Raw genomic sequence first — 12,083 nt, 5'->3', positions numbered from 1 at the left:
GAAACATAATTTACGTGTTCGTAAAAAAAAAATTGTTAGAAAGACAATAAAAATTAATAATAAAAAAATTGTACATCCAAAGTTTTAAAGAAGTGTATATATATTCACAATCTATCTTGTTGTTCATAACTATTATTAAATGAATATACTTTAAAATTATAACGTTTTTCTCATGTTTATTAATCTTAACATATTGCATGAGAATTTGAAATAATCTTAGTATCATCCTTGTTATGACGAGGGTGTCTATTTACTAATTGAGCTATTTGATTACCAATTGAAGTCATCACCACCAAAATCACCACCATCGTTGCAACCTTAATAGCTGTTCCCTTTCTTATCTTCACTCCCCAAATTGAATTCTTATTTTTATTACCTGTTTGTTTTTCCAGTGATTCAAGCTTTTTAGGCAGTACTATTGAAAGAACGTCACCAGAAAAATTTGCGCGAATTTCAGTCACATCACAATCTTTAGAAAGCTTGAATTCCTTCCTAAAACATTTTAATTTATAGTTTGATGCACTCAATGGTCTTTCTCCAAATATTGTTAGGATCCCTCTCTTTGTTTTGACCTTAAGCTGCTCCCTTTTAAAACCTGTAAAGTTGAGAAACAACAATGCTTATTATAATATCTAGTATAGATTTTTTAAAATCTTCAAGGTCATATACTCAATTCTATTTCTAAGAGGTCATTAATTTCTTGCTAATCATCACCTTTGCGCAAAAACTAACCAAATAAATAAAATGTACAAGCAAGAAATAATATAATATACTACCGTTGAGATCAATCTGAAGAATCTGATCAAAATCTTCATCTAACTGCATGCCATTAGCTCTTGCCTCTTTGGCTTCCATGTTTTGGTTAGTAGTAGCTTCTCCTTATGGTAATGGATTGAATGAATGAAATTAAAGGACAAGTATTTAAATCACTTTCTTCAAAGGAATCCTTTTGCTTCACTTTGCTAACCATCTTGATTCCTTTATTGTTATTAGTTATTACTTCTTCAAATCATTTCCTTGATTCCTTTTCATTTCTTTGATTTTATTTTCGGACGAAAAAAAAAATAAAAAAATAAAAAATTCGGCTAAACTTTTTATAAAAAAAAATATTAGTGTTTTTGTTGAAAATATGATTATTTAGTATAATTATATTTAGGTGAATTTATACGTGTTGGACACTTTATTTTGCACTTTATAATACTGTAATATATTTTAAATATAAATTTTCAACAAAAATACTATTTTCATTTTCATATTAAAAATAATTTCTAGAAAAACTCTTGGTATTTCTTAATGATGAAAAATCTATTCTTCCTGCACGCCACGTGTTCCTGATCATAGCACCCCTGAGCTCCTTTCTCTAATCTCAGCCGTCCGATTTTAGACAAAACAAAATTCCTTTGCCCAGAAACCGTTTATTTCCTCTCTCTCTCTTTCTCTCTCCATGTGCTGTTCGTTGCTGTGTGAGTAGCAGTACTGAGTAGTGCGTTTCTGTTTTGAAAGTTTTACCACTCACTCATTCACTCATAAAACGCTCTCTTCTTTTCACCATTCTTTCCATTTTTGTTTCATGACGGTTCGAATTCTCTCTCACTCCTCATAGCAATCGTAATGCAGGTCACTATCTTTTTTATTAACGCTTTTCATTTTCTTCATCCTTTCTTCTTCTTCTTTAAATTTCTGTTTTTAGTTAAAACAGCTTCAACTTCCAAGGTTCAGCTCAAATTTATGCAGAATGAACTTTTTTTTTTAATAATCGTTTTTTTTTTAAATCTTCCATTGTTCACAGTTCAATACCTTTTCGGTTTTTCCCCTTTGTTTTTGTTGATACTTTGATCCAAGAGAGCTGTTTCCGTACACTGTTCTATTTGTTGCACATGATGGATTAGAAATCCCTAACATTCTGATCTTGTTCTTATGAAACGTGATTGATTTCTGTGTATTTTCGTTTTTCAGAAAATGAAGAAGTTGAAGAGTTCTCTGAATGGTGACATCATGTTTGACATTCTGTCCAGGCTTCCAGTGAAGCCGTTGCTGGGAATGAAGCGCGTTTCACGAGGTTGGCGCGCCATGATTTCCAGCTTCCCGTTCATCAAATCGCAAATGGAAAAGACAGGATTGTCCCTAACCGGTTTCATTTTCCAAGAGAAGTTCCAATGGTGCAGTGATGACATCAAGACAGTTAGTCACATCGCTCTTGATTCACAATCTTCCAAGAAAGTTCTTCACAATGTCTTCGATTTCCTTCCAGAATACGTTGTAATCTTGGCCTCCTGCGACGGACTCGTGTGCTGCCGAAGCTGTTTCCCCTGCTCAGATCCCTCTGTTTATCTCTGCAACCCTTCCAATAAGGAATGGATTAGAATCCAGTGGCCGTGGCATAAGCTAAATCTGCTTAGATGAGTATGAGGATGAGGATGAGGATGATGACGAGGAATGGTACATTGAATTTCATGTGTACTCATCAGAAACAAAAGAATGGAAGGTATCCTCTGAAGTTTGCCATTGTGATCACAATTTGATCAAGAACAAAGGTGTGCATATAGGTGGTGTTCTGCACTGGCTTACAGATGGTGATCAAGTGCTGAGTTTTGATGTTGAGAAGGAGCTAGCATTGTTAATTTCTGTTCCGGTGCCGGCTTTCGAGTTCAGCACTGTGCCTGAAGCTTGCATTGGAGATCAGAATGGAAAGCTTCATTATGTTCTGGTTTCTGAAATTGGCCTTCATGTTTGGTACCTTGAAGATTACTATGAGTTTAAGTGGACACTCAAGCATTTTAAGGATTTGGATGAGATTGAAAGGGAATACCCTCAATTCTTCTTAAATTTGAAGAATCATGTTTCGCAGAGAGTGAGCATGGAGAGTAGCCCATGGATGAACCCTCTTGGATTTAAGGATGGGGTGTTGTTGCTGAAGGTGTGTGCAACTCTATACCTATATGACATTGACAATAATAAGATCTCTCATGCTTGCTATGTTCAGGATCTTAGCTCAAAATCAATGCATGATCCTACAGTGTTTCCTCATTGCTTGAGCTTGTTCCCACTAAAACTTGCATAGAAGGTGTCTTGTTTTCTTCTCTCTAGGGATGAAATTGGTACATGGTTGCTTCATCATGTACATTTTTTTTGCTTCAGGTTTATAATATGACTAGTTGACTGAGTTGAAAGTGGGAAAGTTTTGGCTAAACAGAACATACTACTGTTTTGGGTTATACAAATCAGATTGTGTTTAGTTTTATTTTATTTTACAGTCTTTATAACATCTTTGTCTTTGTGAATTGTGATGTGTGTTTTCTGTGCTTTAACATTGATTGTTTTAATTGATCACGGTTAGTAGCAAAACTAAAGATACATGACAGGAATATAGGAAATTTGGTATCCTTAAACATGATCTTTTTTAGCATAATGCAAAATCAGATTTGGTGTTCATAGATTGGAATATTGGTACCATGTCTGAAATGAAAATAATACCACTTTGTGATAATAATAATAATAATAATAATTGAATAGAAAGAGTTACTAATTGATGGTTACTCCTTACTTTCTATTTACTTGTGTAATTATTGAATGAAAAAAAATACTCTAAAGTGACAATGCTAATAAAGTAGTAAAGTGATATTTTAATTACTTTTAAATTTGTAACATTTATTATTTGTGAGTTTTACTATTTTAATATAAGAGTGATTAATTGTGTATTTTTTTTTTCTAAAGTAACACTATAACTTTAAAGGAACCGGATCTTTATTCAATTTTAAACAAGGGTGGTTTTACCGGTTTTCAAGTTTTCCTTTTGCTTATTAGGTTCAAGACGTGAAATTTTCATACTTGAATTAAGGTTTAATTACTTTACACGTCTCTATAATTTCATCGAATTTTCAATTAGGTTTTTATACTTTTTTTCTTTTCAATTGAGTCCCTGTATCTTATTTTTTTTCAATTAAGTCCCTGTAAATTGAAAAGAAAAAAAGTATAGGGACCTAATTGAAAATTCGATAAAACTGTAAGGACCTGCAAAATAATTAAACTTTGAATTAATTAGATAGAATTTTTTTTTTTTGGTCATGGAGTGTTATACATATTACATAGCATAAAATCAATGAATGAAACGGGACAAATATTGTTGCTTTCATCACATGGATTGGGCTTGACCCGACTACCCGGTTCGTTCTTCGGCCCAGAAAAGCCATATTTGCAATAGAACTTGATAATTGGGCCATAGATTTCTAACTTTGTTTGTACTAAACAAACCAAAGAATAAGAAGTTTTAAAAAAAACCATGTAATAATCCTCTAATTGGGCCATAGCCCAGCCAAGTCCAGTCCAGCAAGCCATTAGGGTTTAGAACAACACTTAAAAGGGAAAAGTGGAGCATGAAGTTATACTTCTCGAAGTTGAAGAAACCCTATTGTGAGAGTGTGAGAGAGACAGAGAGCGCGCGCTGCAGCAGCAACCATGGTGCACGTCTCGTTTTATCGCAATTGTGAGCTTCTCTTTTCTCTCTCTGATCCGTTTCAATTAATCAAATTTTGACTTGTTTTGTTCTCTAACAATGAATGTATGAAACTCAGATGGGAAGACGTTCAAGAAGCCTCGTCGTCCGTACGAGAAGGAGAGGCTGGACGCGGAGCTGAAGCTGGTGGGAGAGTACGGACTCAGATGCAAGAGGGAGTTGTGGAGGGTGCAGTACGCACTCAGCAGGATCCGCAACAACGCCAGAACTCTCCTTACTCTCGACGAGAAGAACCCTCGCCGGATCTTCGAAGGTGAGGCTCTCCTCCGAAGGATGTTCCGTTACGGCCTCCTCGACGAGACTCAGAACAAGCTCGATTACGTCCTCGCTCTCACCGTCGAGAACTTCCTCGAGCGCCGCCTCCAGACTCTCGTCTTCAAGTCCGGCATGGCCAAGTCCATCCACCACGCCAGGGTCCTCATCCGCCAGCGCCACATTAGGTCTTCCTTTCTTCTTTTCACTTTTTTCCAAAATTTAGGGTTTTAAATTCCTAATTTTCTATCACTCACTGTTTGTTTGTTTGTGCTTACTGTCAAATTAAGAATCTGATTTTCCAAACATTCAAATAGCTCAAAATTATAGTCTGATCTCTTCATAGGTTTCTAGTTTGATAAAATTATTTTGCCCGAGTTTAAACTCTCAGTTGAATTTATCTTAGATATGTGATTAGGATAATCATAATTAGAGTGGTTTAGTCGAAGATGTTAAAAGAATTCACTGGAGATCTCACCAGAATGCCTTATTAGGTTAAAAACATTTTGAAAGTATTATTTAATTATATGATTATAAAAGATCTGTTCCATTTAAATTAGGCAGATAAGTTTATTTAGTGCATTATAGACGGTAATTGTATTGCTGCAAAATTGAATCTGGAGCAATATATTTAGATGATAGGGAACTTGATGTGATTGGGTAATTGGAGAGAAACGTGTTTGTGCCTTTGAATAGTTTTTACAATGTTTGTGTTGTTTCTGGTTGGCAGGGTTGGAAGGCAGGTGGTGAACATCCCATCATTCATGGTTAGGGTTGATTCCCAGAAACACATTGACTTCTCGCTCACAAGTCCGCTCGGTGGTGGCCGTCCTGGAAGAGTGAAGCGAAGGAACCAGAGGGCTGCTGCCAAGAAGGCTTCTGGTGGAGATGGTGATGAGGAAGATGAAGATTAAACTATATGGATATATCTCTTCTCCCTACTTAGAACTTTTTCAAGCATTTCATTTTCTGTTTCTCTCTAGACTTGTTAGTTTTCTGCCATGATTAACTCTTATAATTTTGCAACCTATGTTTTTGTTTGAGGAAAAGCTTTGCTAAAAAACGTTCGGACATTTTTTGTTTAAAATTGTTCTTATTTATACAAAATTTTGCGCCAAATATCTCTCCTGTGTTCTTGTTTAAAACGTTTGTGCAACTCAACTTTTTAATGTGTTTTTTTCTTTATTGCAAATTGATGTGCTTAAGTTTATAGAATGGAAGCAAACAACCTAACATAGACATTTTGCAAACATAATGATATAAGCTTGGGTTAACATGGCCTCAAATCATCAATTCTACTAATTATGTAACAATAAATAATAACAGTGGGTTAAATTGTTACAGCTTGAGACATTCGGAACCCTAAATTGTTATGATTTAATTATTCAATAAAGAAAATGCTTTAAGAATTAAGATACATCTTTCAAAGATTATATTAAAGTTTTGCTCATTATTTTATTGTAAAATAACACTAGACTCGTACGAAAAAGAAAGCATACCCAGAAACAAAGACTCGTACAATAAGAGAGCGTATTGCACTTCCACTTTGGTAAAACAAAATCATATTTTATTTGCTGCATTGAAAATCATATCCTTAGCAGTTCCAAAACATGAAAGGAGGTGGTGTTCATCTATGCATCCTTTATCCACTCCAAATCCAATGCGTAAGTTCCCCATGTAACTTAATATTGTCACCGTCAGGCTCTGCATAAGTTTTTTTTGAAACAACATCGTTTACCATGTTAGTATTTATAATACAACAACAACAACAAAGTTTTGTCCCACTAAGTGGAGTCAGCTATATAAATCAAACGACGTCACTGAACTCTGTCATGTATCATATTAGTATTTACAATTCGTACTAAAAAAGATATTATTATATTTTAATACTCACGTCTTTGAAAAATCTGCATATCATTTTTATCTTGCACAAATCTTTTATTTTATCTATTTTTATTCAAGATGAAGAAGAGAGTAGAGAGGTGCACGCACAGTAGGTGGACCAATTGCTGTAAAATAAAATCCCTTGATGGGATGATTAGCAAAAGCCACTTGTTCCACAGGTCCAACCACATGTGAGATGATAGCACTTGAATTTGCCACAGTCTTGTACACATGTTTTGCTGCAGCCTGAAATTTATTCAATAACATTAAACAACTACAAATGTTGCTTATCATTCTCATGCCATTTATCTACTATATTCTATTTTCTTTAATAAAAGAATTAATGCCAATTATGGAGTGTAATCCTTCTATTATAAAATATGATAATATATTGTAAGCCTATAAGAAAAAAAAGAAAACATTGGAGAGTTTATTACTTATTTGTATATACAATATTTAAAAATGTATAATTTCTATATGGAAATCAAAATTAATATTGAACTGCTGAAATTGAGCTACAACAAACCTCTGTGCCTTGAATTTTATCCAGCATCCCCAAAATGACACCGCTGAGAGGAAGGACCAAAGAATATCTGAGCCCAATAATGATTTTGTGGGCCTCCAAAACAAAGTCAAGTGGGTTGGATGTATTGGCATCACTTAATTTGGGTATTGGAAGGTGGAGGAAATGAAATCGATTCCCCCATGAGGATTCTGAATTACTTTGAAGCATCTCCTCCACTGATTTGTAAGCTCTAATTTTTCTTGCATTAAGCATCACTATTGCTGTTGTTTGTGTTTTTCTTGATTCATAACTCTTTGCTTCCATGTATAACCTTATTCCCAGGAAGATCATGCCCACTAGAGTATCATTTGTGGTCTGGATCATTAACAATAGAAAGAGTTATATATATATATTTGGAAAATTTAGACAACCTTAACCTTTTTTAAGGAAAAAAATGATATACTGTGTTAAATAAATTAATGTAATATAAATAGATTTATTTATTCACAAGTATGTGTTCATTGTTCAACATCATAATAATAATAATAATAATAATAATAATAATAATAATAATAATAATAATAATAATAATACATAGTAATTAAGTATTTAATTTATTTAACGCTTTAGATTATCTTATATTTTATTAAAAGAGATAAATAATAGTTTTAAAAGTAATGTTAAATAATAACATCTTTGGCTTAATTTTTAATATAAAAATATTAAACTACAACAATTTTGACAAACAACGGCATTTTGGATTACAAATTGCCACTAAACTAATTTACAGCTATTCCATATTATTATAAAAATACTTTTGTGACAGTTTTGAGCAACCAGCTATGTTACAAGTGCAATTTGGGAAGCAAGTTTTTTTTTTTTTTAAGATACTATAGTTATTAGAAAATAGAACATATAAGTGTTTGCAAATCACAATTTTTCTTCAGGAAAAAAAAAACACTTACCACTTTGAGCTTATTTTTGACCACTTTAAAGCTATCCAAAGAGAGAGTGACATTTGAGATACCAAAACCATGTTTGAATTCCTTATTCTCTGTCCTTATTGGTGATTGTTCATCAACAATGAAATTTGAACCTCTTAATATATTCCATCCAAAATCAGATGCACTTTTGAAGATTGAAAAGATGGATTGAGGTAATCTCTTAATAGATGATGTTGTTGCATGGCTTGAAGGAAAGGTTATGGGAATTGAAGGATCATCAACTCTTTTCACACATGAAAGCAATGAGCCCATTAGGGTGTAGCCATCTCCTAAGGAATGGTGTAACTTAACTACCGATGTACCCGCAGCATTGTTTTTTCTTGTTGGATACTTAATTAGATGCACTTCCCAAAGTGGTTTATCTTCTGCTAACTTTTCACCAGCAATTTTCGACATGTATTCATCAAATTCTTTATCATAGAATTTCACACCCTTCTTTGCAAATATTGGAATCTTCATGTGTTCCTTTAGATTCACATCAACTTTTTTCCATTGCTTCTTTCCTTTTTTGTCTTCAATCTGAAAAATTTGTTACTCCATAAAAAGTAGAGTAAATAATTCAATTTATCCTTAAAAATTATTCGTTCTCTAAATTAATTTTCGGAAGATCTTTTTAATTAAATTCATCTTTTAAAGATTTTAAATTAATCGCGTTAGTTCTTTTATCATTTTTTTTCACAATGCTAAAATTTGTTAATGTGACATGTTAAGTGATACTACTGCACACATATAAGAATCTTAATTAACTATTAACCTGATAAGTTTATGAAATTAGATCAAATCAAAATCTAATTAAGGAAAAAACTTGAGGTATTAAAATTTCTCAATTTGGGATTTATTTGATATAATTTTATAAACTCATTATGTTAGCCGCCAATTATGACTATTAGGTATGCATTGTGGTCTCACTTAATGTCTCACATCAACAAACTTTGACGCTATTAACAACGGAAGTGATGAAAGAACTAAAATGACTAACTTAAAATCTTTGAAAGACGAATTTAATTAAAAAATCTTTTAATTTAAAAAATGAATAATCTTTTAAAAACTAATTTAACCGTTTACTCATTAAAAATACTACTTCTATACCACGAACATAAAATTTAATTTTCACATATAACTGTTAAATTTAATTTTCATGCAACATTAGTATAAAACTTAAAGTAACTTAATTCCATATGTTCTATTTAAAAATGTATATAAACATATAAATTTAATTAAATAATAATGTATCAAATTAAAATCATAATTATTTATAAAAAAATTTAGACAAGAGTAGTTTCAATGTTTTCAGAAATTAATAATTATCCAATTATGTTGTATTTAATTTAATAAAAATTTTTAAAAAAATAAAAGAAAAAGACTATAATTATATTAAGAGTGCATAAAAAATCAACCACCAATATAAAATATATATTATGAATAAATTAAATATCATATTTATTTTTATATAAAAATATATAATAATTAATTTAATAACTAAATTTAGTATACACGTAATATTTTTGAAAAAACTAGAATCAATAATTATTAAATCAAAAATACTATTTGTACATTAAAATCAGCCACTAAAATCAGTCATTAATATATTTGTTTATAACTATATGTATGATTTAATTTATTTTCAATGTATATTTATATTTAGTATATATTTTATACTAATGACTGACTTTAATAACTGATTTTGATGTACACATAACATATCTCTTATTAAATATATAATGATATAGAGCCGTCTTTCTAATAACAAGTGAAGAAATCTTATTTAATTTATGAACTAAAATTGAGGTTAGATTTTACCATGATAGAAGAAAAACGTTTGTTGAGGGGAACAAACACGTCTCCAAGCACTTGCATGACCTTTGATTCATCAATTGGAATCTCTGACTCAAAAACCACCATTATAAATACGTTCAAGGCAGAGGTGTTGAGGTAACTCGACATTGGACTCACCGCCATTGGAGCATCTTTCTCAAACTCACTCATTTTTTGTATTTTTTTCAATATAAACTGTTTTGAAGATAAGGAAGACACAGACCTGCATTTATATAGACAAGGTTAGTTAGTTACTTTTCTCATCTAGGTAAAATGGTAAATACCTCAATTTCTTAATTTGTTTTTATGTTATCTCTAATATTTCAATAGTTACTGAATATTTTATTTTTTAATTTCACTCTTGCAAAAACTGTTAATTGTCATTATTATTGTTAAATTTTTGGAAAATAACAGAATAAGAAGATAATATTATATGTAAAATTGTATATTGTTGTTACATGATATATGAGTTAGCCTATTTATATAAATATTACCAACTAATCTTATAAATATTCATCTATTACTTACTAACTATTACTAACTCAACTCCCAACTACTAACAATTCTAATAATATTTTAATAATTATCATTATTATCTAAATCTATTTTAGATAAATTTAGCGATTTTTTAAGTCTAAATTTTATTTTATTTTTTAAAACAAATATATTTAAAATAACAATAAATGTTATGAATTTTCAATGCTTCTAAATTTTAGTAACTCTGTTTTAATAAATTATTGAAATCATTTATAAATATATATTAAAAGTTTACCTATGAGTATAATTTATGGTATAGGTAATTGAAAAAGCTAAGATTTATTAATTATTATCCTGTTCCATTAGAATATTAGATCTAGTCATCTCGTCCATAAAAGAGAAAAGACAAAAACAAAAAAAACAAACCATTAATTAACAATAGTACAGTCACCCATTTTTCTAACTTTGTTGTTTATTATGTATCACTTCTTGAATTTTTACTTCATTCTTTATTTTAATTATTAGTTAAAGTTATAAATTTTCAATTTTTCTAAATTTCAATATCTCTGTTTTAATAATTTTTTTGAAGTAATTCATCCATATATATTTTTGTCTATTTTTAAAGTTCTAGTATAGTATAATTTAAGAAAGGTAAGATTTATTACCTTGCCCACTAGATCTAGTCCATAAAAGAGAAAAAACAAAAACAGCACCAAAAAACCAATAACTAACTTTGTTGTTATTTAACATCAGTACAACTACCTCATTTATCTAACTTTGTTGTTTATTGTTATCACTCCTTAGTTGTTAGTTGTTAGTTCATTCCAGTAGGTTCTAAGTGTTAGCTTTGTGTAGAGCTGTTAAAATGGATCAAATATATCGAGTCAATCCGTTTATTCATTTAAATTGGTAAAATTTATTTCTAAAATTAAGTTTATTTAAATTTCGAGTTAAATGGGTTGAGCTTCTAGAAATTTAAAAAAAATTACAGGTTAAACGAGATAATATACGTGTTAAATGAGAGGTCGGTTTATTTTTTGAAAAACTATAGGGACCAAGAGTAATTAAACCATAAAATTACAAATTCAATTTATTGTACAATTTCGAATATGTTTGGCAAATGCGTTAAAAGGGAAGAAACACGTTTAGGGTTCTTGAAAGCTTTAACTTTTGGTTTGACATTTTTTTTATAAACGCATAAGTGATTTTGTTACCAAAATCATGTTTACAAGAAAAAACAATTTCTAGCTTCCACGTGTTTTTAACGGGCTGTTAGTCATGAATACTAAAAATTTAGTTATCTTTTACCAACTTTATTCTTTATGCATGTTATTGTATTATTTATAGAATTCTTGTTATTTGTATTTACATGAGCCTATGAGCTCAATTTTTTATTATTTATTATTATTTTTTTGTCAACGATTTGTTTGACATTTTATACTTTTATCATTATGATTTTAATATATTATGTTTGTTATTATCTTTTTATAATATGATTCATTGATTCTATTAGGTAAAGTAAATTAAAAAAAATTAAACCTAAATAATAATAATAGTAAAAAATTATAGCATACTAAAAAAGAATACTAAAAATACTAAAAATATATTATATAAAAAATATCATAAAAAATTT

The 12,083-nt window shown here is 30.3% G+C and overlaps 4 protein-coding genes across 4 annotated transcripts; 2 read left to right on the top strand and 2 right to left on the bottom strand.

Annotated features, from left to right (window-relative positions):
• Positions 1-185: 185 nt before the first annotated feature.
• LOC107471664 (uncharacterized) lies at positions 186-898 on the bottom strand. Its single transcript, XM_016091156.3, has 2 exons — positions 777-898; positions 186-595 (listed from the first exon to the last, which is right to left on the bottom strand). The coding sequence occupies exons 1-2, from the start codon at positions 853-855 to the stop codon at positions 186-188; spliced, it is 489 nt and encodes a 162-aa protein (XP_015946642.1). The 5' UTR covers positions 856-898.
• Positions 899-1,493: 595 nt separating this feature from the next.
• Positions 1,494-2,403, top strand: LOC127743092 (putative F-box protein At2g02030). Its single transcript, XM_052255745.1, has 2 exons — positions 1,494-1,617; positions 1,957-2,403. The coding sequence occupies exons 1-2, from the start codon at positions 1,612-1,614 to the stop codon at positions 2,401-2,403; spliced, it is 453 nt and encodes a 150-aa protein (XP_052111705.1). The 5' UTR covers positions 1,494-1,611.
• Positions 2,404-4,374: 1,971 nt separating this feature from the next.
• LOC107471976 (40S ribosomal protein S9-2) lies at positions 4,375-5,884 on the top strand. Its single transcript, XM_016091540.3, has 3 exons — positions 4,375-4,483; positions 4,572-4,953; positions 5,496-5,884. The coding sequence occupies exons 1-3, from the start codon at positions 4,456-4,458 to the stop codon at positions 5,677-5,679; spliced, it is 594 nt and encodes a 197-aa protein (XP_015947026.1). The 5' UTR covers positions 4,375-4,455; the 3' UTR covers positions 5,680-5,884.
• Positions 5,885-6,124: 240 nt separating this feature from the next.
• LOC107471754 (wax ester synthase/diacylglycerol acyltransferase 4) lies at positions 6,125-8,580 on the bottom strand. The gene is made up of 4 exons (XM_016091244.3): positions 8,120-8,580; positions 7,176-7,529; positions 6,758-6,895; positions 6,125-6,469 (listed from the first exon to the last, which is right to left on the bottom strand). Exons 1-4 carry the CDS (start codon positions 8,552-8,554, stop codon positions 6,326-6,328), a joined length of 1,071 nt encoding a protein of 356 aa, XP_015946730.2. The 5' UTR covers positions 8,555-8,580; the 3' UTR covers positions 6,125-6,325.
• Between the last annotated feature and the right edge of the window lie 3,503 nt (positions 8,581-12,083).

The sequence above is a fragment of the Arachis duranensis genome, chromosome 10, assembly GCF_000817695.3.
Source record: "Arachis duranensis cultivar V14167 chromosome 10, aradu.V14167.gnm2.J7QH, whole genome shotgun sequence".
NCBI classification, from domain to species: Eukaryota; Viridiplantae; Streptophyta; class Magnoliopsida; order Fabales; family Fabaceae; genus Arachis; species Arachis duranensis.
This window is presented reverse-complemented; position numbering and strand designations above follow the sequence as displayed.